This window comes from Calliopsis andreniformis, chromosome 9, assembly GCF_051401765.1.
Source record: "Calliopsis andreniformis isolate RMS-2024a chromosome 9, iyCalAndr_principal, whole genome shotgun sequence".
NCBI classification, from domain to species: Eukaryota; Metazoa; Arthropoda; class Insecta; order Hymenoptera; family Andrenidae; genus Calliopsis; species Calliopsis andreniformis.
The window spans coordinates 12,561,424-12,588,412 of record NC_135070.1 but is presented as its reverse complement, the minus strand read 5'-3'; the positions used below and the strand labels follow the sequence as shown (position 1 = coordinate 12,588,412).

Below are 26,989 nucleotides of genomic sequence, written 5' to 3'. Positions count from 1 at the left end.
GTCAAGCTTAACAAACTTTATTTTAAAACCGACGGTCCAGTATAACATGAAAAAACTTGCACTGAAAACTTTCAAAGAATCGATAATCCTATCAACTTTAAAATCGTCCAGCGGACATAAAATGTGCAATAAACAAATACTCTCCGCATCCCCATTAACTTCAAAATTTCCTCACGGCTCGATCGCCAAGTTCCCGTGTAGGATCGTTTAATCCTCGCGACGCATCGCAATAACGACAATTGTGACCACTTGAAGGAGAGATCCACCCTCGCAATCTGGAAAGACTCGCTCCTGGACGTGTTCAGCAGCTGCACGTATGACGGGGCATTAAGACAAAGTATTCCCCTCTTTCTCTGGCCGTGGCGATCTTCGTTCACCCTCTGCCCGTCTTCGTTCCGCTCGTGCACCCTCGAGGAGAGCCCCCAAGCATCGCGCAACCCCCGTATTCCTCGGTGCTAAACGCAACTACACGAGGGACCTTTCTGCCGTCTTTGTTTTCCCTTTCTTCCCAGTGTCGTTTTGCAGTCTCGCGCGGGGAGGTCGTTGAACGACGGAAGCAGGAAGGACTCGACGAGGAAACCGGTGACGAAAAAAGGAAAGGGGAAAAGAGGAGGAGAACGGCCCCGACGGCGGTGAAAGAAGGCAAAGGGCAAGCTCGTTATCGGTGTACCGAGCGACCGCAACGTGGAAACGATCGGGTGGGACCGCTGCCAGTAATTACGAGACCGAGGAGGATTTTCTTTTGTCCGTCGAGCTTGCGGCGGCGGGACACGAGCATCGTCGCCTTGGACGTTTGGCGAACCGCTGGGAAACAGAAACAATTCGTCAGTAGTGAATCGTGAAGTGACAGTGGTTGAGCAGGTTGATTTCTGACGACTTCTCGCGTCGAATATGATTTTAAGTATTTGGTGAAAACCTCGTGGGAGACGTTGAAAACCTCAATTCTTAAGAATAAGAACAAGAACAAGAACGTTCTTCCAAGTGAAAGCCTTCGTTCGCTCTTGTCAGTTCAGTGTTAAATTTTCGTTGTTGTAGTGTTCAAAAGACAGTGAGGATAGTGATAGATCTCAGTGATAGTTCAGACGTCCAGTGAAATTTATTTAAAGAGAGCTTCTAGTCATAAAAAATATTCAACTTAATTTAAAATCCCTACGAATGATTCGTCCCCTTCTGTCCAGCCCTTCATAAGCTATCTAATCCTCGATTAGACATTATTCCCAATCGATCACATCAGCACTCAGGCGCGCATCAGAGGATCCTCAAACGTAGAAAGCCAAGTTCGAGAAGAAATTCCAGGGCCCATTGAAGAAAACCTTCCGGCCGAGAGGCATTCCTCCGCGATTCTTCTGGTCCTAGGGCAAGGGAGGGGGTGGACAAGGGAGAGAGAGAGAGAAGTAGACGGGTGTTGTCATCGGGTAGTCGCGATCAGCAGGAATAGCATCAGGATCGTGGAAGAGGGTGCAGCGGCAGGAGAGAGAGATTTTTCCCCACCGCTTGGAAAAACCAACCCCCACCAGTCGGGCTGGCGGCGGTGGCGGCGGCGTGGAAGAGAGGCACGGAGGGGTAGGTTAGCCAGGGTGGTCTCGGTGGTGGCTGGGGGCGGCAGCCTCAAAAATACACCGCAACCACACCGCGCGGCTCCACCGCAGAAGCCGCCATCTTCCACCGGCGAACCGAAACGAGACCGCGCGAGTTAAACACCCTATCCTACTTCCCCGTGGAAGTTGCCGCTGCCACCCGCCGAAACGGCACCCGCCAAGAAGTATCCCTCGCCCTCTGGCCCGGGACTGAACGACTGTCAGCGAATGGAAACAACGAAAACTGGACTTTTCTCCTGTGCACCTGGATCTTTGGAGAAGAGGTACCTTCAAGTCGAAGGAGTACTTCGTCGGAGGAGAAGCAGCTGGTAGTGAACACGGACTATCTTCCAACTCGGCAGAAGAATCGCCTAGGGATTGTCATCACTTGAGAGCTACAGGAAAAGGAAGTGCCCTTTGGTGACAGCCGCGTGGTGGCTTGACTTTCGTCAGTGATTTGTTAGTTCGAATGACTCCAACAGTGGTCCACGTTGATTAAGTCATCCAGTGGTGTTCAGTGATCCTAGGACCCTCGAGAGGAATAATGCGCGTACGTGGAGTTAGTATCGTGGCTGGAGCACGCTTCGACGAGGACTCTGGACGCCGAGTTAACACCTGTTAGAGGGTCGAAGTGTCGACGCGACATACGTTAATGGAGAGTAATTTCGATCGACTAGGGGACGTCGGGCCGAGATTTATAGAGCGGCGCGTTCGTGAATCGTATTAATTCGTTGACAAGGGGTGCAGCTGGGAGGTTGACGGGGTAGACTTCCGTCGAATCGGAGTAGGGCACCCGATCAAAGAAACGAAGAAACGAGGGACGTCGATTCCAATAAAACGAATTTTCCCCGCGACTTGGCAATCGAGACGAGGAAGAATTTGCAAACGGATGCTCTTACCTCGACCCCGTCGCGGGATAATGAAATAAGGATCAAAGGATCGTCGGGCCACGCGGCGCCGAACAGAGCTGGCGTGGATTCGCGCGTGCCGCGAAACTGAATCTGTATCCATGGTGTAATGATCGTCACTCTAGTCGACCTCTGAACACAGTACTCTCTCTAAATAAAACATATCTACTGTAAAAGTGAAATTATTCAGTGTTAAACAGACATTACTCAAAACCTGGATCTCATAAAGTATAAGCTTGCGAAATCAGTGCGCAAAACGGTTGTGAAAAATTGAGTCGAATCCTTCGCGGAAGCTTGTCAGTGAGGAGGATATTCCAGAGAACGAGTCCGATGATTCTGTTCTCATGACGAATCCTTTACGAGATGCACGCCACGAGGATCGGCCTCCAGGCTTAGACTATCCCGACCCGAGACTGGTGCGAAACGGCCACCAGGTCCATCAGGGGACTTCGCTACATCAGCTCGGTGGCAGGATCAGAAGGACAAGGACCTCGTCATCGAGGAGAAGAATGCACCTGGCCAACGAGGTCCCTCCACAAGGATCGGCTGGCGGGAACAATATACCGGACTATGCCCTCACCGCGGACCTGCTTGCTGAGAGGACCTTGGATGGACTGTTCGCTGAGCACCCTGGCGAACTGGTTCGGACAGGTAAGAGGAATACTTTTTCTTTATTTTATAGTACGAAATTAAGTCCTATGAGTTGCTTTCTTGAATAACAGTTGCCATTTTTTGTGCTTTTGGAATATCAGACACTTCCTCTTGGTATTAGGTTATCCCATAAGTCCTTATTTTCATACTAAGCCAGATGTGCAGAGTATGAAGAGAGATTACTAGACTGCGATTGCAGTGGATGCGTATTTTGACGAATTGATGTTCAGACGAATATATCCGAGCTATTTATCGTATGAGCGAGACAGCTATAGACACAGAGCTATAGACATGGTCATCAGAACATCGTTAGTCAGAAGACGCATCGAGTGCGACCGCAGCCTAAGTCAATCTAATATTTTAGATAGAATACGTTTGTAGTTTTTGAATACTGTCAAGGAGCAAAGTAGAGTGATGCATGATTTGCTTGGGGCAGATTGCGCACCGCCCGCGAGGGGAGTATTTTTCCATAGGCCATAACTTGCGCGTTGGACACGACAAATGGATGTTTAGTTTCCGGATTATCCGTTAACCCAATGAGAATTCGCTGAAAATTCGATGATGATGGTGTCAACAGGCTCCCCACACGTGGTCTGCACGGTGCTACCAGCTCACTGGAGGTCGAACAAGACCCTTCCGGTAGCGTTCAAGGTAGTAGCCCTGGGTGAGGTCGGTGACGGGACCCTGGTGACAGTACGTGCAGGCAACGACGAGAATTGCTGCGCGGAACTGCGGAATTCTACTGCGGTGATGAAGAACCAGGTGGCGAAATTCAACGACCTTAGGTTCGTGGGCAGAAGTGGTAGAGGTAAGGCATATGGAGCATATTTTTTCATACTATTTAGGGAAATTAGGTAATAATAGTAATAATTCTATGTGACTTCTAACACTGTTCTGTGTAATTCTGAAAGTTTATTGTAAATTCTTTGAATTCGGTGGAAACTCAAAATTAGAGTAGAAAATTGAGATAGGGTGTAGAGACGCCATATTTTCTTCGAAAACTGACTACTCTGGTGGGATTATTTTTTTATTCACTCTCGATCATTTATGGTAGGTGTATTTCTTAGGATTTTATAATTTACGAGTTAGGACATAGACTAGACTGTCTACATGAAATACTCCTGCACTCCCACAACCCCCAAGTCTCAACATCCAATTTTCCACACTTTCTAATATTTCCCCGCTATTGATATTATTTAGCATTATTTATCCTACCACCACCTCAAGCCTCTTTTCTCCCCGCAGTCTTCTGCCACTAAAAATCGTAACATCAAACCACTCTCGAGCAAGCAGACAATTAGGGGGAGAGTCTCAGGCGGGCAATAGAAAAAAATTCGATCAACGTCGCGCAGTCGATCCAAAAGGAAGCCTCCTCCAGGGCGTCGTCCTAAATCATTCAGGGCTGGATACATTAAGACGGTGGGCCGACTGATGGCCTCGTTTTTCCTCGGACGAGAGGCGAGGAGCGTGGCCCGCCACCTGGCCCCTCGTTTCATCCTCATTTTTAATTCACCCAGCAAATACCCCGTGACTCGATATCTCGGCTGGCCGTCGCCGAGATTTTTTAATTCCCGCCTACGCGTTTCAATAATTCAGCTTTCCTTTAAGCCAGAGGGAACGGGACTCGCGGGTGGGGAGGAAAAATCAAGGAGGGCCCACGGTAGCTGAATAATGCGCCCCAATAATCGCTGCCATTACCCGACGCTTAATGCAAACGCTCGTCTCTAGAACGACGCGAGAGCGGGAGAACAAAGTCGTCCTTCCTTCTTCGTCCTCCCTCTATCTAGACTGGTTTTTCTTTCGTTCAGAAGGGGCGGCGAGGGCCGAGAGATACGAGTAACGAGGTGTCCTTTAATTCCTTTAATTCGACCGAGCTGCAACGTTCCCCTCTACCACCGTCTCGCGCTCGTCTTTCCTCGTGACTTTCAAGAGAGCAGTCACGAACGTAGTCGGTTAACGAGGGGCGACCAGCCGACTTGTTTATGGCAAATTGGAAAAGGAAATTGCGGGGTAGACCGATATCGGCGCGCCTCGCTCTTCCTTCGACAGCCCCGCGCCACTCGAGACCGCGGGGGCGAGTCTTAAACGATCGGCGGTTTAAACGCCAGCTTTTTTATGGATCACCCCAGTCTCGAGATGCCACCCGATGGAAAAGCACGTAAATTTTCAAATATTTCTTCTCTTCTGTCCTTTGAAGGGAGGGGTGATTGGATTGTGGGAGGCACCGTGCTAGATGGAGCTGTTTGTGAAAGAATCCTTTGTCTAATGGTCTTACATGATCGAGATGGTTGGGTAAATATTGAGGAGATTGTGTTTGAGATGGGGATTGTCTTTATCGTAGTGTTTGTATTATAATTGTTATCTCCTTTCTGGTGAGATTCATAATTGGGGTATTGAACAGCTTTAGAATCTAAATTTAATAAAAATACAGACACACTTGATGAGCTATGCGAAGAATACCAAAGTTTAGTCCAGAGTCACTGTAGTCAGTTTAACAGGAAATGAAAAAGCATATGAAATCATCACTTTGTAAAGGGTATTTCGAATACTAGGATATTTCATTCTAAATTTTTCAACTTAAAATAATTTGTATAAGCTCCCATATAGAATAGAAGTTAATGCTTTTTTCATTAAAATAAAGGGACATCACGACATTTATTTCTCTCAGTTTAATATTCACAAATCTAATATGTCACATTTTTTTAGACCCGTGATTATAATTATACATCTTCTAGAACGAATGTAGGTCCTTCTCAAGTAACTAAAAATGGTGATCACACTTTAGTTAGTACATGTAGCTCCAAGACCTACCCAATCTTTAACTGTACAAACTTCCCTTAAAAATTCACAAATCTAGCTAGGAAATATTCAACCCTTAAAATTTACAATTCCCTATCTAGTAGAATTGATCGTATAGATTCCAGAATCGAAAAAAAAACAGGGGAATAGTAGAGAAACAATGGAGTGGCCATGAGCGATTTTCGCAATTTTTTCGCGAAATTCGTCGGTTGAGGAGGATCTCGCGGATATATAGCGAATGACAGAATAGGTGGGTGAGTTCGGGGTGGTTGAGGGGGTGGTTGGGAGTAGAGTGGTTGGCTGTAAGCGGCTTTGGTTTCCATGGCAGTAAGCCCTCATTACTGTATTACGGGCAGCCCCTAACTACCAGCCGTACGCAACGATTTGCCTCTAGAACCTCTATGAGGGTGACGGATCATGCAAGATTGTTTTCCGCGTGTTCGGGAAATGCCGATATTCCGATTTCCTGGAAATATTTCCCTCCCTGAAGCCCGTCCAGTTCCGCCCTGAAGACCAATTTTTCCATGCTACTACTTGCAACGAGTGATGGGTCTGTCAAGACAGTGATAGAATCATTTTCACTTATGAAGCTGAGGGCTGCAGATAATTTCGAAAATTTGTTGACTGCAATTATTATAGCAGCTACAATTTGTTTTCACAGAATAATAAAGTTTAGAAGAGTAAAATGAGCAATTGAAGCTGAGCGTGTGTGAGGAATAGTTTCGTTGTCATTTAGATACTGTGATATTTTTTAAAAAATTGACTCTATATTTTAAAGCACTGTGCTCGAGTCTAGTTTCAGTCTGAAAATCTTTCTATCTCTTTGCGCAGAAACTCCATAAAAACTACTTACACTAAATGAAAGTATACAATAATTCTTCCTTTATCGAATTCAAAATTTCAGCCTCTGAATATTCCCTTTTTCTATATACAATCACTCTCTACAATTTTTCTCTAAAATACTCTCTAAAACACATTGATAATTCAGTATCTAAATGTAATTATGTGGCTACCTGATTCAGTCATCTACTTCAAAGCAAAACATCTCTTCTCATCATCCTTGTACTCAAACACGACTTTCTCAGAAGCAAGATCTCCCATCAAGAAAACTTACCCCATACTTTGGGCATACTTCCCTGCAAAGAACCACCACTTTATACCACTATTAGTTGAGCCCTTCGTCGAACAAAAAACAGTACTGAAAAATGCGCAGGATTCACCATGACCAGTAATACAAGGACAGGGGTTCAATCGCTATCATTTACGGAGGTCGAGCAAACAGATTTGTTAAATAAATCGAAAATTTATGATGTTTGCCGGCGGGTCAGATCGCGTATCCGTGCATAATACCGCGGAGACGAGCAGTCGGTTGCGTTCCCGTGGCTGCTTCATATATGGATTCCCGTGTACATTTTTCCCCCGTTTTTTTTCGCCTCCGTTATTCTGCACGCGGGCCGAGCGCTCACGCTGACCATTTTGGGACAAATATTTGTTCCTCTGCTCGCTCGCGGCCTTCGCCATGCCAATTTAATATCGCGAATGCGGACGGGGAATGATTTTAGTCGAGGCGAGAGAACGGCGAATGTTAGCCGGAAAAATTGAAATGAACTGATTCGTCCGTGTACCGCGTTTTCGACGCCCCTTTAATCGGTGGATAACGAAAGACACGGTTTGTTGACAAATCGGTGTTAATCAATGGAAGAACGGCCGTCCTCCAGCGTTCGGTGACAAACGTTGGTTTTTATGAAACTTTCCTGGGATTTAGTTGGTTAAAGCATATTCAATATATCGTTTTTTATATTTTGTACAATTTAAAATAACTTAACAAGGGCTGGCCGAGAGTGGATGCTTTTGCAGGGCAGTTATCCACTGACAATTGATTGTGTCTGAGGAATGAAAACAGTCCTTCGTGTTGGCAGTACAGAGGACGAATGAAAGTATTTAGTTAGGAGGTGATATCAAATCTTACATTTGGAAACCTAAATCTTTTCTGGGATTCTCAGCATTCTATGTGAGTTCTTCTCAAATCAAATCAAAAAGAAATTTCCTAGAGGAAAAGACCTGTGAACTGTCACCTATCTCGATAGAAAGGCGTCTCATATTCCATCAACTAAACCTTGATTTTCAAAACTCAAACGTAGTACGAAAAATTCCATCCAAGAATCGCAATTTAAGATGAAAATCTTTCAAGAGAAGGTCTTCCCAATTTCACCTCAATTCAACCAAATTTCCTTCAACCCAGATCCAAATTCACTTAGCCAAAGAAGCTCTAGCTCCTCAGACCCAAAAATTTCCATCAAATAACCTGCAGTTCAAGAGATCTCAGAAGGTACTTCTATCCTCAGTTTCTTCGCAAAAAACCTCAGACCTGAAATTCTCTCTAAATTTCAGTGACGAGAAAAATCCCCCTAGATGGTAGAATTCATTTCCACGTCCCAGAAAGGTGTGTCCAGCTGATCCAGCGGAGAGTTTCAGCGGGACTTGGCGCGGAAAAGGCGCGACTGGTCGCGTAGTAGCGAAACAAAAGGGCTGGCTCGCGAGGCGGGGACGCAGAGGGGGATATTATCATAGCGGCGCAGAGGCGTATATCACTCGGCCACCCCTTTCGTTCCCGACAGGGATTAGCGTCAAGCCTCCGACTGCTAGGAGTCACGAGGCAGCGGCGAGACGCGAGCTGGTGCGCGCCGATGTTAGTTCGGCTGCGCTGGAAACCGGTGGCCAGCGACGGGCGTAAAAACGACGGACATAAATACCGGAGTTACCTGTGTTTTATGACGTGGGGCACGGAGCACAGGCGGCAAGGGAGCGCGAGAATCCGAGGCAAAGCTCGAACTATCGACAGCCAGATCCTGACCGATGTCCTCGCGCGCAATGTATTCCTCTCGCTGCCTGCCGTTTCTCGCGAGCGGGCAGAGAGAGCGTTTTAGGTCGTGATTCACGCGATTTTCTGTTCCTCCTTCTGCCAACGCTTCCTCGTCGAACTCCTGATCCTTGAGCCCGTTTACTGGCCGTCAGGGGACGCTCGCTATGAATTCCATGGGCTGACAGCGGCCTTGCGTCGCGCGTGTCACGTTTAGAGGTTTTTGGGATGATGGAGAGCGTTGGGGTGGGCGAGTTTGAATACTTGTCGACGGGAAGCGAAACTGGTTTGCTTTCGGTGTAATTTCTGGACGGGGTATGTAAGTCAGTTTTCGATGGTATTGTATTTGGCGGTAGAATCGCGTAGAATGGGTATACAGGCTGATTCAGAGTTACAGGTTTGAGTTACAGTGTCTTAGAATTGTAGGAAGAGAAGAGGGGTTCAGTTGGCTTTGATATATATGAAATACGAAGGAAGTTTTAAATAATGAATTATACTCTCACTGTTTAAATGTGGTAATGGTTTTCTTTCTGCAAAAGAAATAATGGTAGCCTTTCGATAATAGTTGCGAATCTTAAAAAATGTTCATTTTGAATCTCTCTAATGTTAGGCGTGGAAAAATTGTTACGAGGAAATACAACAATTAAAAAGAGAAAAAGGTCACTATCTATCATTTCATTACTGTTAATTCATCGCCTTTTAATTTTCTCCAAAGTTTCATAATTCTCATGAGGGGAACACAGTACTCGATCACGAAGACAGTATCAACTACTACAAATTCATATCACGAAGGGCCCTTCTTTTTCCCTCATTCCCCCGAATTCCGAAAAGCCGTCAGTAAGTGGACCAGGAGGTGCGTGGAAAATGATTTAATAAGTCGTAAAGGCGCGTCGACGTTGAAGAGGGTCGTCGCTGTTTTTCATGGACCTCTAAAACGCACGCCGGCTGCGGAACAGCTGTTGCTCGATTCTCGTTGTCGAAATTTCGCTTCGATCGTGCGTGACTTACGCGAAACTGCGCCTTCCTCTTCGACTAATTGGCACGCGAAGGTTGCTCCCCGCCCCCCAATTCTAACAAACGAGTTTCTTCAATCGTCGAAAGGTATCATTCTGAATGATCAAAATTATTGTAGCCTTTTGATCACGAAACAAATGCATCCAGCATTTTTTCTACACAGCAAGGAAGCTAATAAACGAAAACTGTAACGACACTCTGGAACATGGAACATAACGTCTGCTTTTTCGCAAGAAATCGACGTCTCCTGGGAAGAAAGAAAAAACAGGAACACGTAGTTGAAATTCACGGGCTGGGTTAGGTGGATTTCGTCGACCACCTCAGCGACGTTTTTTCCCAATTAAAAATTAAAAAGTCTGGCCCTCTTTCGAGCAAAGGATCACGCAGGAGAACAGGGCGAGTTAGGGGTGCCGAGGGGAACGGGGTGGACGCGGAGTTCTATGGCGGATGACTGCGCCGAGATTTTCTACCGATTAAACATTATTTTTCGTGCTGGTCTCCGCTCGTCCTACGTACCCGTACCGCTCTGTTTCTTTTTACGTATGCTAATTCCACGCTCTCCTCCCCCCCCTGCTCGCCCCTTCCCCTTTTCCAACCGTCCACCAACGCTCCGATGAATCCCCGACTCGATGTCGACGCGTCCGTCGTGCCTGAAAGATTCCTCGTTCGCCATCCGTTGCTTCGATTAGCCAGAAACGAGGCACCAGTGCTGTTCAGTTCACGAGTCCTCTTGTTACGTACTACTTCGTGTCCTCCTCTTCCCTACGAGTCGCTCTTGCGTCGTTTTGTAACCCTGTAGGAACACGATCTACACTAATTTAGAAGGTGTGGAGCGTCGGAGACGTTAGAGTCTATAATCAATTTTCTAATTATGGAACGCAGGTGATCAGCGGTTCTTTTTTAATTTGTATGATGGTTGGAGGTGTTTTTAAGATGAGGAAGAAATTTCTGTGCTTTGAAGAACTTTGGGAAATTATGGAGATAGAGAAGCAGCTTATAGCGAGATACTCTGTAATTTTATGTTATGAGAAACACTATTAGTATTTTTAGAGACTTCACTACACTATGTATTGAAACCTAATGTTGTAGTTTATTATATTATGTACATTGTACAAGGCAATCACTTTCAAATATCATGGAAAGATACATGCTTCTTTTACAAGAATAATACACACTTGATAACACATAATAATAACTACATCTATAATATATTTCTAAGAAAAAAGAAAATGTCCAAATAACATTTCAACTCATTCTTCTTCAGGACATTATTTCACGAGTCTTCGCTTCAATAAAATACTCGAGAATAGTCTTTTCATTTTGGTAACCTGGATGGTCGAATAACTCCTGTTCGAGGTCTGTTCTGACATCGACTTGTCACGCAATTTGTCCGTTTTCTGCCCACCCCAGGAATTGTCTTTCTTCCATGCACACACGGCCGTCGATAGGAACTGCACGTCGCCTCACACTGCCGCGATTCGGCCAGTCAAAACGTCAGAATCTTAAAACACGACAAACACTCTGAAATAACGATCCGAGCCACCCTCGCGCTCGCTACGCCTGCAAACAGGGGAGTTTTTAACACTGCATGATCCCTGGGCAAACTTAGGGTGTACGCGAGCGCTCTCGTGCCTCCTCGCGGTGAGCAAATCCTTGTCGTGCAAAACGGACGCGGACTATCGCGAGTCCATAAACGCGCCAGCGTTTCATCTTTCTTTTGCGAGCGAGAAAAGCGCTCCTCGGAGTCTTTTAAGTGGTGCAGGAAACGCGCAAGATTGTTGTGCGACGATACCGAAGGTCTAAGCTGGATTATTAGGAGATTATATAATAATGAGCAGACAAAGAGCAGGATTTTTTGAGGGAATAGAAAGGCTGTTTAATGTCTTCGGTATTTATAGGGTACGTTTTTCTGGAGATGTAAACCTGAAAGAGTTGAGAATTAAAGTAGAAGTATTTAGAAATCTATTTATTTTTTTTAGAATGCAAGAGATGACTGTAAAAATGCTTGTATCTCGATGAAGTCTGTTGTTTTAAAATCGTCAGAGCTGAATTGAGAAATGATGTGAAAGAGGAGATGGAATTCGCAGCAACGAGGGTGTAGATTGATGTCTGGAAAGCCGCCGTTTAACACGCAGCGAATTACGATTTCGGCGAGCGTAGGCAGGTGGAGGGCAGCAGACCTCAAGGGGAGGATCGTTCTTCCAGCGTGTTACACATAATGCCTCATAAACACCCTCAAAAACCTTGCTATCACCCTCGATGCCATACCACCACTGCTATCACAGATTTGACACAGCACTGGCAATAAACTTCGACCTCGTTCTCTATGCAGCTCTAAAAATTCTAATGACTCGTTTAGAAACTTGTTTTTTTCCGTGACATACGTACAGAACTGTCTGACTAGTAATATCTAAATATACTGGCTTCTGCATTGACACGACGTGGGTAGAGGCAACATACTGTAGAAATATTATGCACGTTAATAATTCTGTAGAAGTATGGCTGACTAGTAACACCTCAATCTACTGACTTTTGAATCGACGTAACAAGGGTATAGATAGCATATTGTGAAAAACCTTGCACCTTGATGATTCTATATAAGTATGGCTGACTACTAATATCTCAATCTACTAGTTCCTACATAGACGCGATATGAATCTACTGATATCTGAGTTGACATGGCAAGTGTACAAAGCATATTTTAAAAATACTTTGCACATTGATGACTTTAGAGAAGTATGTCTGACTATTAATATCTCAATCTACTGATTTCTTCCTTGATGCAACATGGGTACAAACAGCATACTGTAAAAATACTTCTCACAGTAATCACAAGAAAAATAGTACAACTACACAATAAAAAGTCTATTGATTATTTTTACCCGTCGAATAAAGAAAGGTTCACACGATTAACTGTTGAATTTGTCTACTTAAAAACATTGGACTCTTATAATCGGTTCTTCTGTTCTGTACGTTTCAAGACACCGTGGAAGACATTATAAATTTATAGCAGCAAATGTTGAACTGGAAATAGCTGCAGCACTTAGCTCGTGATCTAAGTAAATTCCATCGAAGCGTAGAAGCGTCAAAGTTCGTTTTCTGAAAGCGAATCTGCGAAGTGCAGAGTTCGCTCGGTGCAGTTAATGCCAGGGCGGAATATTTCGTCGGACGACGTCGGTAAGCCGGTTAAATGTCGTGGTTCACCGTAAAAACCCGGTCGTTTGCCGTCCAGGCCGCGCCACCGTAAAATAAAACTACGCAACCGCGTGCATACACGCACGCCGACCCCATTATAAGCCGTATAACCTGACGCTCGTAGCGAAAGTATGCTCCGAAGCGTTCCAACCTTTTATCCTCTCTTCTTCATGAAGAATTTTTACCAAATCAATGTGGCGAAAAATAGAGAAATTCGGTGTCTAGATCGCGAAAGTTGGGGCAAGAATTGAGACGTAACCGTAAACTGGAATCGATCTCTTACATTTTGAAGCACGAATCCTTATAAGAGTCAGCATCTCGTGTCAGTCTTCTTCAATTTCATTAATTGCATCGTGTTTTTATCTTTTCCTTCAACCTTAGACTATTCCCATAAATGAATTGACAATCTCCTGAAGCTGATTCGCGTTAGCAGATTGTCCTCAAAATTCTGTGAATTGCCCCACTGCACGCGTTGAAAGACTAGAAGGAAATCCCTCTTTGAGGGATGAGTTTATTTCGCGCAAAATCTCAGCAAATTTCCCGAACAAAGTCCCTCGATAACCGTATTTCGCAGAACGTTCATCTACTTGCTAAGTGAAATCTGATAATGAATCAGCTTTCGTCGGAGTAAAAGCGAAACGCTCTGAGGTCTGCTTTGTAGTGTTAAACGACCAGCCTCGACGAATTTTACGAAACGGTACTTTATTCGGGGAGCACGGTGATCGAGTTATCGAACTCGAAGCGCGGCGAAAGGCAAAAATGGCGAAATCGCGCGTGACGAGCGGGCCGCGTATATTCCTGCGGGCTTGGCTGTTTAGCGTTCCCGACATTAACATATTCCGGGCTGATTCGGGGTGAACATCGACACGGTGGCGCCACTCGTTCACCCCTTACTTCCGGCACATTTGTGTTTTGTTTCCAGCAAACGCACCCCCGCCGCTTGTTGCCGTATTCGCGAACAGTTGGCCGCGTTTCTCGCGAAACGGACGAAAAAGCAACGGGAAAGACACTTAGATGTTATAGGGGTGGCGTAACGTGGGGGTGTTTTCTGCGCGAGGTCTTCCGTTCCTTCATTGATTTATTGTTTGACGGGAATCCTGTTTATTGACAAGCTGAATCGTGTTTGTTTGTTTGACGGGACAAAAAAATTCTTTTTAGTTCTGGCGTTAAGGAGGTAGTAGAAACTAGTAGATTTGGTCTGACAATAGTCAGTCTTGTTTACTTTGCGTATACTGCTATAATACAATTTTTGGAAACAGTGGCTTGCTGGTTAGGTGGTCTGATAGAACAGAAACATTCTATTTATCTATTTTTTGCTTGAGGAGTTAAGGCCATAGGATGTCTGAGACTAGTAGATTCGGTCTGGTAGTAGTCAGACTTGCCTACTTTGCATATACTGTTACAATATAATTCCTAAAAGCAGTAGCCTCTTAGATGGATAGTCTAATGGGACAGAAAAATTCTTTTTGTCTATTTTTTACTTAAAGATTTTTACTTTTTGTCTACTTTTGCTTATTCTATATTTTGTACTTCGTTCAATTATTAACTAAATACAGCACCTAAAATTATCATTACCATTATTCCTTTTACTGTGTCCTGTCATTTAAATTCTTATACTACCCACTTAAAGAAACTACTTCCTAATGTTCTTGATTAGATTCATCCTGAATAATGGATCCCTAAGGAAACTGGAAGTATTTCCCTACGTTTATGGTTTCCAATATTCAAGGGTACATCTGGGGGAGGAGCACTTGGCTTCTTCATTTTATCGCCAGGTGGTAATTACAGCAGAAACAACTCCTCCTGACTCTGAATTTTTGTTCCAGGGAAAAGCTTCACTTTGACGATTATGCTACAAACGTCACCACCTCAGGTGGCTACCCTGTCCAAGGCGATTAAAGTCACCGTTGACGGACCCAGGGAACCCAGGTCCAAAACAAGTGAGTGTTCATGCATTTTACCAACAGTGGGTAACCTTTCACCAAGGAAGCATCCGCGAAGAACACTTAACCGTTTCATAATAATTTTTAATATACCTTCAGAAACTTAGAACTATAAAAATAGAAAATTCAAATTGACGCAGAAAACGTTCAAACATTTAATTTAAAAAATTAAAGCTGAGAACTTCGAGTTCTTATAACTGCTCAGAGATTTCCAAGCCTTTAATCACACTTTGTTAATGTAGTAGACAAAAAATCAGTATTAAAAAGTGTTCAAAATAACTGTCACAGTCTAAGTACACCAAAGCGACCAGCCTACCAATAACTTAGAAACACCATCATCAATTTCTACCCAAGGCTATCGCTTTACTCATCACATCCACACACCTCAGGTCCCTCACCCTTCCACTCTGCAAGTTCCCAAATACGTCACCTTTCACCCCTGTCCAACAACAACAAGGATCAATTTCCCTGGGAGCAGGAAAGGCTCGCTCTTTTCTGAAGGAACGCGCCCGAAGGAATCACCATATCCATCCACTCACGAATTCGCGTTACGTTTCAGGACACCAGGCCTTTCATCCCTTCCACTTCGGGCCCAGACCGTTCCCTTTCGGACATCCGCAGGATCCGCTGGGATTCAAGTTGTCTGGTAAGTGTTCCAGTGTCCCACGACACAGCACGCGTCCCCTGGTCCAGGTCTACCTGCCCCCGTCTTCACCGTCGCGCGACGCCTCCTCGCCTGGGGTGTAACGAAGTTTGCAACCCTACACCGCTCCCCCTGTCCCGCGTGTCGCTCCACGCTGGCTCGGTTCAGCGCCTCGGCTGCTCGACTGGCTTGGTGGCTACGGAGGGTGTCAAAATTGAGCGTCGGCAGGCACCGACTCAAAATTGAGTTTTGCCGCCGGGCGTCTAAGTGGAGAAGACTCTGATTAAGCTCCGAGCGCCAGCTCGCTGCCTTTTCGTTTGCTCCGCGCGCCTGCTTTCTCGCGCTCGGGGAAACTTTGACGAGCAACTTCTTGCCGTGGAAATTCCTGATCGTCCTCGACCAGGGCGCCGAGTCTCTCGGAACTTGCAGCTCGAAAAGTTTTTCGCTTCCCTTGAAGAGAGCCACGGGTAGTTGATAACGAGGAGCAGAGATGTCTTGATACTAATACCGTCTTCCCTTGTCGCTGAGTCACACGTAGGTGGTCAGGCTTGGGATTATGACGAGATTCTGATCTTGATTTCTATTCAAGAGAACGCTCGGAAGATCGTGCCATTTCTGAGAATGATAAGACATCAGTTTCTACTGCGGACCTGGATTATTATTTAAGCAACAAGTATGGTTTGATTTTGTCTACAGCTTTTTCTGTCACGCCTCTCAGGCGGACCATTCTTCGCTCGCTTCACAGTCAAAATTGTCCATAACCGAGGTGACGGAGGACCTGTGACGCCATCCCTCCAAGTGCTTCAAAGTTTTCATCTTTTTTTTCCCATCCGATGGACCGACGAATTTTCGCAGGGTTTTCCGGTAGCGGTGACAGGCTAGTTTTCGCCAGCACGGCCTCCAATTCGTATTCGTTCTCGAAGCTCGAAATTTTGATGGGACTAGCCTCGAGCGGCGAGGGTACTGATACTGGTGCACCGACAGTGTATTGTTTCGGCATGATAAGCGGCTTAACGGAGCTTCTCTCCCTGCTGCACCCCCGGGGGTAGCGTGGAGTAGCAGTCCTGCCGTCGATTTCTCGTCCCTCCCTTCGCCCCCGCCCCCCTCGCCACCCCCGAGTGGTCTACTCAATCAAGGACCAACCGGCTGCCGCGCTCGTTTCTCTCTTCGACTTCTCTCTTCCTCGCACCCTCGCTCTCTTTCTCTTTCTCTACCTCTCTTTCTCTCATTCTGTTTCTCTCTCTGTCGCTCGCTCGCTCTCTCTCTCTTCTTTCCTTCAAATTTCCATCGTAATTTCAGCTAACGAGGACGGACGCAACAATTTCCAAGCCGGGGGCTCTGCATAAAATTGTTTCACGGTAATCGCGGGGGCGGAAGTGTCGCGGCCCCGTGTCGTAACGCGGCCTCGCCAGTCGAGTAAATTGAATTATCGGCGGAACGCGAGTTCCTCGCGATCACGGGCCTGTGTGTGGAAGATATTTTGCGAAGACGATGGCGTAGATGGGAATGAAGGGGTAGGATGATCTGCAGTCTTGTTGACTGCTCTTGCGGGGATCGCTTGGGCCGAGTCTGTGGTTTTATGGATTGTTTTGTGGTGAAGGGTGGGTTGTTTGTTTTATGAGAATTCTTTTAGGGGAATGTGCAAGATGCAGGGAAGTTTTTAATCTGTTCAGAAATAGTAAAAAGTTTGCATGTGTAGGGTTATATTTTCATTTAGGAAAATTTGAATTGATCTTGTAGATATTTATTGGAGTGCTTAGAAGCTATTATTTCATGGCACTGTCCACCCCTCTGGTACACAATATAATGTAAAACAAAATATTCTGGATTAAGTAGATTAAGTCATGTTAACCATAGCATGTCAGACAATTTCCAAACGCCTTAAAGTACTAACCAAAACTCGGTTTCTCAATCTTGTAAAGAAGAGTTCATGTTATTAAAGAATAATCATTATAATTCTCTTAATCGTCAAATTTTCAATAATTAAATCGTTTACAAATATTGTCCTTCCTAAGCGGAAGACTTAGATAACAAATGACCAGCTTTCAGCGATCTCATGCTAAGAACTTCTATTCCTCGTTAAGGTAAACACATCTGTGCGCGAAATTAGGTCGCATGCAAATTGCAGCGACCGACATCACCCTCCTGGTATACATCGATCGATTTATTCCCGTGTGCGTTGTCCACCTTTTTCAACCCTTTCGCTGGGTAGTTCGTCCATCGGCGCACAGGTTGCGCCTCCGTCCAGTTCACTGTGGGGTCAGTCGGCCAGCTTTTCAACTCTCTCGCCACCCCCGTTGGCCAGGGGGTGTATCGTTGCGCGAATGAAGATGTGTTTCGAGAGCTGGTTTATTAGATATCCTCGCCAGGGGTTGATAAGGAGCGAAGGAATGGGACGGTTGGCTACAGGAGCCCAGGGGTTGTTAAGGTGCCCATTGAGGTGTAACTAGGGGGATGTTATTAAATTTCGTTCGGGCCTAGGGGAGGCTTGAATTTTACCGTCTCCCCGAGGACTCGAGCATCGGAGGCCGCCACACTGGGTGCCTTTCTCCTCGTGGCCACATTGGTCGCATTGTTCTGTCGAGAAGGAGGTACGATTGGTCAGCCAACTCGTAATTGAGGTAGACATTTTTTTTTGAGATAGAAACAGTGAGGACTTGTAGGATTTTTTATTAAAGTTATTAGGTTAAGCTGAAACGTAAAATGTGGACTGTCATGAATATAATTAAAAATGGCTAGATTCTGGTTTAAATATTTTTCAAATCACGATGTTTCTAAGACACCATCATAAAAGTATTCTAAATATTTTTAGAATATAACACACTGAAGCAACAGTTTCTATTCCAGTTATGCTACTGACTTCAGGGGTAAAATTCTGCCTCCTTTAATGAAAAGAGAAACTGAATTATTACTTAAATTTCTATTTTCGAAAATATAACACATTTTCCAATCATCCAGAAAAACATTGACAGCCTTTTTACACCGTTTCTCATCTCCACGATTCAATTTGCATGCGCGAGGTTGAGAAGAAGTTTGAACGAGCAAGGGGGTCCGAGAACGAAGGAAATTAATGTATTCGGTGACTGGCAACACGCGAAAGATCCTCGCTGAGATTGTCCAGGAACGGAAAACACCCCGATCACGTGCCCTCCCGAGAGGCCGTCTTTGTCAGTCTCGCTAAGGGGATGAAAAATCGCGAGAGCCAGGATTCGAGTTAACAAGAACAGCTCGCGTAGCTCGATTCCTATCCCACCCCCTCATCCCACCCTCCAGTGTCAATTAACCGCCGCCTACCCCGGAGGGTTGGGGTAGCACCGGAAAAATCGCAACCCCTGTTTCAATAAGGTGGCCTTTACCTCATTTGGGGGAGATTGTTAGGAGCGTTCAGTTTAAAACTGTCGCTTCGTTCTTGGATCGCTTCACGGTGAATTCGCGACCTTCCTTTAAAGCTGATCTCCCTTTCTTACTTTTTAATTCCTTGTTTTCTCACAGACTTAATTCTTGTTTATGCATCGAGGTAAAATTGTTAATCGGACTAATTCGATTATATTTAAATTATAGTAGAACTAGATATTCTTTTGACGCAAGAATCTTGTTTAGAAAAATGTAGGGGGTTGGAAAGAATTGGAAAAATAGTACTTCTATCAAGTGGATAAGAAATGAAGTAAAATTCGTTGTAGCTTAATTAAATCTTGTATGAGTTGATGTAATTATACTTAAGTTAATCAGTGACTCTTCGTACTTTGTCCAAAAAGACGTCTTCGAATCGAGAAGTCCAAGGGGTTGGTTTTCAGAGAGGACGCGTTCTCTGGTTGCCCTTAAAGGGCCTTTCCACGTACACGAAAAGCCAAGTAACCCTTCACGAGTGCGGTGTTGGGATCCTTAAAGGTTCCCTTTTTAAGGGTTGTCCCTGTCCACCCCAGCGTCAAATCACGGCGGATCCTTTAAATTCGCGTCACATTTCACCCTCCTGCGTGTCTTGCAAGGGTGTCCCAGGGTGTCCCGTCTTTTAATCAGCCCTGGTGACCAGGACCTTTCGGTAAAGGCGGCGGTAACTAATGATACCCTAGGCCGTTCTTCTTCATCCCCAGCTAGTGTCGTCTCCTCGCTCCTATCGCTGACACAAAAACCCATAAAGACGCACCGGGGGTGGATAAATTCGTCGAATTTGCACGCGACGGCGTCGACTTGTAATTTCTTCTTTCGTCAATTTTCCCTGTGAGGGTGGCGAGCGCGCCTCTAAATTCTAATCGCACTAAATATTATCCTGGAGGCTTGTAAGACTGAACACTCTCTCTCACCATTACGATTTTATCCAAAATAAACGTTAACCATTTTTTTTTCTCATCCTCGTAAAAAGACTCTGCTACCACCCAAGGTCTCCTGAACCTTCCGTCGGTTCTACGCCAAAAAATGGCAAGACGTAAACTCGTGAATCTTTAATTCCGCCTATGCAATCGCGCCGAGGGAAATAAAAGGAGAAAGAAAGCGACAGGCGTTCTTGAAGACGTGACTGAGGCAGAGAGCAGCGAGGGCACAATGAACGTTTCGAAAAGTTCGCCGTTTTTATCCGCGTGTTCGTAACTTCAAAGAGGATGCAAGCGTAAATAAGAGAAGCGAAGGTGGTGGGGCGAGTGGGTGGATGGCTCGGGGAAGGGATGAAACGCGGTGGCGCGAGAGGGAGCGAGAGAGACAGCAATTTTCTCGTCCTTTCTCGAAATATCTCCTCGTAGAGCTTAGATCGGTGCCAGGGACCTTTCCAGGGTGGCATTTTAGGGGTTGCTGCGACGCGATAATGAGAACGGGCGCAAAGGGTGGGTGTGCAAAGACATCCGACCGACGGTAGTGAGAGGCTAGGACGTGGGAAAGGGGGATGGAGGGGATCGACGGAGGCGCACCAGGACGAAGCAGCGGCAGGAGACGGGGGGGCGTCAGAGAAGAAGCTGAAAAGAGGGGGACGGTGTGCGAGGCTCCACAAGGGTTAACGCCTTAGGAGTAAGAAGGGCGTTTTAACTCCTGTTTTGCATAGATTTGAATAGATAAGGAGGACAGGAAAATACGCGAATTAATTTATTATGTATCTCTGGCTGGCGAGCGGAGGGGCTTAAGGACGCCGAGTAACCTGAACGGTTTTACTCTTTACATTTCGGGCCCGCCTGTCAGACTTTAGCCCAACGTCTTTAAACGCCCCTTAAGTTTCCCTCCCCTAGACGTGACAGACGTAACTCGCTGCTGCTTCTTGCAGCGTGAAACACGCGATGCGTAATTCCTGCCTGTCTGGAGAGGGAACAAAAGAATCTCAGGGTGGATATTGTTTATCCTACTGAATTCCCCCCTTTTCTCCGCACAGCTCGCTTTTGACTCGAAACAAGAGAGCGCATGTTTCTTTCAAACTCTTGCTTGCCACTTTTGTAGAAACATTTCGAAGTTCGCAGATTATGCACATTCGTGGCTGTAAGACGAAACGATTTCAATCGCGTACTTCTATTTTCGAGATATTCACGTTCAAAGTTTGGAATCTTAATTCTGTATTATGGACTTGTTGGATTCAATACGCTTATGTTCTAAATGTGAGTTTTATCTTGTTGTTTTCGATTAGGGAAACATTCCAATTTTCAGAAATGTGATTTTTGTTCTTTTGCCTTACGGCTATAGATTTCAGGACGGGCATAGGTCTTAAAATAAGTGCCAGCAATTTAAAAATGATATATTTGGTACGAGGAGATAGATTGTCACAGATAATACCTTTCCTTACTGTTATTTGCCCTTTTGGCGGCTTTCCAAGGTCTTTCTAAACACTTTTATTCCCATGTCTGACCAATGAACGACTCATATTACTTGCACCGCTACAAAATCAGTTCTAGTTCAACTTTCACTACTTTTTTAACTTTCCTTTTCCTGAATAGCTATCAGAGATACTACGGTGCTAACAATCACTGAACTTGCACATCCATTTACAAGCCTTATCATCAAATGATTAAAATCTCGATACGCAGCGTTAACTTCTCCCCAAAGTGGCACAGCGAAAACAGCTGAGGAGCACATTTTGAACATGCTGCTCGATAATACATCATCCCTTAAAGCCTCGCTACCCCGAGCGGAAGGTACACATAAAGGCAACTAACCCTAGGGCCGTAACGTTTAAGCTTAACATTTCTCACCCCTTAAAGGGTAGCGGCTCCTTGAACCCTTTCAGTTCTCTCTCCAAGGGCCGTTCCATCTCTTTCCCTCCGACTCTTTCAGAGATCTCGCCGGGTTCTCCCCTCATTAGTCTTCATTTGTTTTCGGAATTATCGCTCGCGCCGCCCTTCCCCGTCCCGGCACGCGAGCACCACTGTAAAGAGGGTGCCAGGCGTTTTGGAGGTTTATTAAATTGAAAGTATGTTACGAGCTGTACGAAATAGATACGCGCCGCTGTCAAATACCGAAACTTTCCTGGCTGGATTTTGGGAAATGCGCCGTTTCATCAACGATTATGAGGCGGTGAAATGATGTGGGGGTTGAAGAAACGATAGTAACCTTAAAATTATTCTTGCATTTAGTATGAAAGGAATAACTAGACTGAAATATCTATATTCTAATGAATTAATAAGAATATTTTTAATCATTGTACAAGGCTTAGTTTTAAATTTCTATTTTTTAAGGCAATAGGATCATGAAGAAAATCCAGAAAAAAAAGAAATTCAAAATTCTAAGAAATAGTTATGCTATTCCAGTATAGTTAAAGTATCGTTCATCCTATTTTTCTCACGAAGGAAACACTTTTCGCGCGATCCTTGAAAACGTAGCTTCAGCTTCTCACCGAAGCTAAGGAATTTTTCACAGCGGCCAGGATGGAAGGATTGAACAAGGATTTCCCTCAGAAAATGGTCCGATCAGGGACCTCACTTATGGCGCATCAGGTACACGAAAACCCTTGGCCTTCTTAAGCTCGCTGGCAGCGTAGCTTTCGCGCGCCTCTTATCGTTTTCTTAATCCCCTCATAAAGTAGCTCCAGCTACAAGCTTTCTCTCTCTCGCTCCCGCTGCGAGCTGCCAGCTGGCCTGCTCGCCGTTCCACGCCGGTGTGGTAGAACGCGAGATAGTGGTGTCCTCTCTGGCAAGCGCGGCTTAAAGAGAGCTTAAAAATCGCCCCTTCGACCCCTACCGAGCTTTTTCCATCCCCGCCACCTGGCGCCTCGTCCTCGGTGGGGATGGCAGCTCGTCCAATCGACGTGGTCGCGTGCACGCTCCGACACGCCCACGTTCCAGTGACCAGACTACCCTCCCCACTACTCGCAGTGCCTCCCCTACACGCTGCTTCGCCGTAATCCCCACCCCTGAAGCCAGCCGCGGTGGCTTCGGAGCTTTCACGGAATTTTTAAACTGCCCGGCACAGATGACGGTATAATCTGCTATTGATCAAGGTGTTTCGAAAAACCGATACCATACCGATGACTACGGCCTTCACTTTTACTACTTCTGCCCCTCACCCATCCCCCTCGAAGGGGTGAACTCTCGAGCGAGCCGTTTTTCCGTGGTTTCTCAACTTCTTCGCTCGGTCGATTTAATATCTTCTCAGCTGGACCCTGAAGAGACGTTTTATGATTCTTTCTCGTTCTCTGGGGAATGAGTTACGGTCTGTTTATTCGTCTGGCTCGATGACTCGAAATTCCGTGCGCGTTTTGTTATCATTGGATAAAAGGCCGAAAGCTCAGCGGTAGACCGTGACCAGTGTAATCGCGCTCGAAGCGATTAATTCTTCCGATGTCGTCGATTTAATTGCATATCTGCGCAGAGAAACCCTTTCCCATGGTCGCGCGGTATCGGCTACCATTGGAAAAAGATGATCGATCGTCCCTCTGTTCTCTGTTGAGATAAATTTAGCTGTCCATCCACGTCAAACCCTGCCACGTCAAAGGGAGGCATTTTCTGCAACTCTGTCTGTCAACCGGTGATCGCTTATCCGTCTGACGTTATGTAACGTTCCCCTTCTAGGGTATTGCTTTCCTAACCGAGAGTTGTCTGTGAACAGATGTTCTGTCACTAATGAGTTCCCTGATTGAGATTTTTTAGAACTGTCTGCGTGTTGTCATCTTTAGTAACTTCACTTGTTAGGGCTTAGGAAATGAACAGATTTTCCTCTTTTTATTAGCCACTCATTAATTGCTTGTCAATATGTAACTATTTCTTAAATAATATATATCATCTTACAATAGTATATTACCTATATTAATTATTTCTTAGTTTGAAACCTTAATCTAATCAGGTTAAAGGAAATGACATTCTCAAATTTCTATAAATTATCAACTGTTATCAGCTGAAAGCAATAGCTTAAAGTCAATGCAATGAATTATTTCTCAAAGTCCCCATTATCGTTTCTGTGCTCCACGAACCCCATCAATTAAAGCATCGTTCCAACGACCAAGGCAACGATCAAGTAGCCGAACATCCACCTGACATAACTTCAGATCCCTTCGATTGCACAGGTCTGCAACACCTGGGTCTGGAGCAGGGAGCTAGCCAAGGCTGGGGTGGACTACCCCGTGGATCTTTACCACCGCACTGTCTTCCACCGCCTCCAGGGCACCACTCTCACACACATCCTCCAACAGCCGGTGCGTCAGCTTTCAATCCCTTCCACCATAGCATCGAGCAGCGATCCCCTAGACTGCCTGGACCTAATACTGGTAAGGACTCCACTTTGCGCTGTTATCAAGAGATGACGTCCTTGAAACGAGTTCCAACCCTCCTTCGTCGTGGCTAGATCTAGACTCGGCAGCAGTCATTTATAGTGAAGTCAATGTAGTTTCGAACGTAGTGGGTCAATGTTCTCTATCGAAAGGACGTCAGAGTTACAGTGTCGATAGAAAGACAGACGTTCGGTAATTGGTTCGAGTTAATGAGGGAACGTGGATGGGTGTTTTTTAAAGAGTCGTCCAGGAACGATTTGGGTCCAATCAGCGTTTCCGTGAGGGAGGTGACGCCGACGTCGTCACCAGGCAATCCTGGACCGGGCTTGCTCACGACGGCCACCGTCGCGGCGCCTACACCCCCGGCTGAGTCGACAACCACCACCACCACTACACCTAGCCCCTCTGGACATCACTCTCACTTCCAAGGTATTGTTGAAAATAGGTTATGTCGTTGGAGCGAATTCGTGCAATTGGTCGAGGGAACGAGTGGGTGGAAAACGTAGAAAGTCTGAGAGATATGGTGCAAAATACGTGAGAGATATTTCTTCATACGTGTGATTAGGAGACGGATTGAAACGTGATCGATGAGAATTATCGAAGGCCCATAAAAAGATAGTCTTGACATAAAAGCTGACATATAGACTTCATATATTTATTATTCGTGTATACTTTGATTTTTGTTTAACAGTATTCTATTTTTATCTTGGCAGAAAATTTTACTAGGAGGGGACAAAACATGAGTAGTATTAAGAAGATTTGTGTATAAGGCGGTTGAGTTTTAACCATTGTCAAATATAATGTCTAAATGATTTTGATAAATTGATTTTAAGTGCGGTAGTATACTTTGATAAATATATAAATCTTTGAAAAAGTATTAAATACTTACTTTTCTTTACAAAAAGAAATTACAGAAAAAAATTAACGATAATAATAAGCTCAACTAATTTTTTGACAATTTTAATACACTTTCTATGTAAGTGTCTGACTATACACGCTCTCGAACCACTTATCCTGTGTCTTTATACTTAAAATACGTCGTGGCTGACCACACACGTTCTCGAACTACTGATTCTATCTCTCTAGACCCAAAAGACGTAGCGGCTAACCATATACGGTTTCGAGCCACTGATTCTTCTCGCCTAAATACAACAAACATGGTGTCTGACCATGCACGTTCTCGAACTACTAATTCTACGTCTCTACACCCAATCTCCCTCTTTCGACCATCACTGTTCACTCCACCTCGCTCAAAATTCTTCAAAGATCAGTCACCTGATCGTGTTTTCAATAGGTCTTCACCTTCTGGGAGCCACAGGGTCCATCTTCGGGTCGATATTCGCTCCACTGTTGCCGCAGTCTTCTTGGCTCTATAATCCACTGTACCACACGCAGCAGTACATCCTGGAGCCAGAATGGCACGCGTTGGCGCTCAGGATGGCACAGCAGCGGCTCCAGAGGCCTGATCAAGCGAGACTGGAGGAGCTGAGGAAGCTTCGAAGCGGCAGCAACAGCCCAGAATCTGGCCTAAAGGAAGAGAAGCAACGGGACGAGGACCAGGACGTTCTACATAGATCTGGGTTAGAAAGTCCAGACGGTAGCATAGAGGTGGACGACAGGAACGAGTACGATCAGAACAGGGATCGAGTCAGAAGCGACGAATCTTTACCAGAACAGGATTCTCCAAGGATCTCTCCTGTTAGAAGCGATCTAGAGGATGCCACCACGGACGCTACCTTTCAGGACTCGTCCATGCACCTTCGACCGAGTATGGAGAACTCGAACGATCAGGAGGATCAAGATAAAGCGGATCTGGCGGTGAAGATTCGTTTAGAAGGCACTGTGGACCTCAGCACGAAGAAGGGACAGGATAAAGAGAATGTAGGACAGGATCTGACGACCAGGAAGAAGGACGATGATACAGACGTCGAGAGAGACACTGTCAGGCCTAGAAGAGAGAGGACACCCAAGCCCAGACACGTCTGGAGACCTTACTAAGGATTCAGGTTTCTTGACACCGTCTCTGAAAATCCCTCCTGGAGATCCTGCAAGTCGCTGAAGTCTCTGTACGGTTTCGATTACATACTGTGTGCGTTTTTAGCGGCGAAGGGCATGCAGGAATCAGTAATTAGTCTGACTGAATGTACACGACCCTGAGTCAGGGTTCAGCTGTGACAAGTTTAGGATCTGGCCGTCTGGTCAGGAACCACCAAGGACTCGAGGACTAACCAGGGTTTACGTTCATATAGTATGTAAATATCAGCGGTATCCAATTATCAATTAGGCTACTGTTACGCGTACAGGTGTTAAGTACTACCCATTGTCATTTCGAGTGAGAATAATTGACTTTGTTGAACGATCCCCATCGCGGTAGACCGAGCCTCGAGAAACAGAGAACATAGGCAAGAGGCTTAGGATCGATCAGACGAGTAATCTACGCGATGGAGGTCGTTCGAGGCTTCTTCCCCACGAGTCGTGTCGCGGGCTCGTGTCGTTGTAAATATCACAGTTCCAAGGATTCTCGGGCCAGACTGCGTCGCGTCTTCGCAGGCTGCTCTCTTTTTTTTTACGAGGAACGTTAATTGATCGCCGATAGTAAATGTGACGGGGAGCAAATACGACGTAAAGAGTCGATGAGCTGAACGTTAACAGCGCGACTGGCCTCGAGAGCGAGAAATCTTTCACTGTTTAAGTACTGTCATCAAATAAAGTAATATCATCCGTTCCA

General features: G+C 45.5%; 1 protein-coding gene across 1 annotated transcript; it reads left to right on the top strand.

Annotated features, from left to right (window-relative positions):
• Positions 1 to 2,364: 2,364 nt before the first annotated feature.
• Positions 2,365 to 26,989, top strand: LOC143183987 (uncharacterized). Its single transcript, XM_076385886.1, has 7 exons — positions 2,365 to 3,136; positions 3,714 to 3,944; positions 14,831 to 14,944; positions 15,507 to 15,593; positions 24,058 to 24,258; positions 24,502 to 24,690; positions 25,556 to 26,989. The coding sequence occupies exons 1-7, from the start codon at positions 2,830 to 2,832 to the stop codon at positions 26,257 to 26,259; spliced, it is 1,833 nt and encodes a 610-aa protein (XP_076242001.1). The 5' UTR covers positions 2,365 to 2,829; the 3' UTR covers positions 26,260 to 26,989.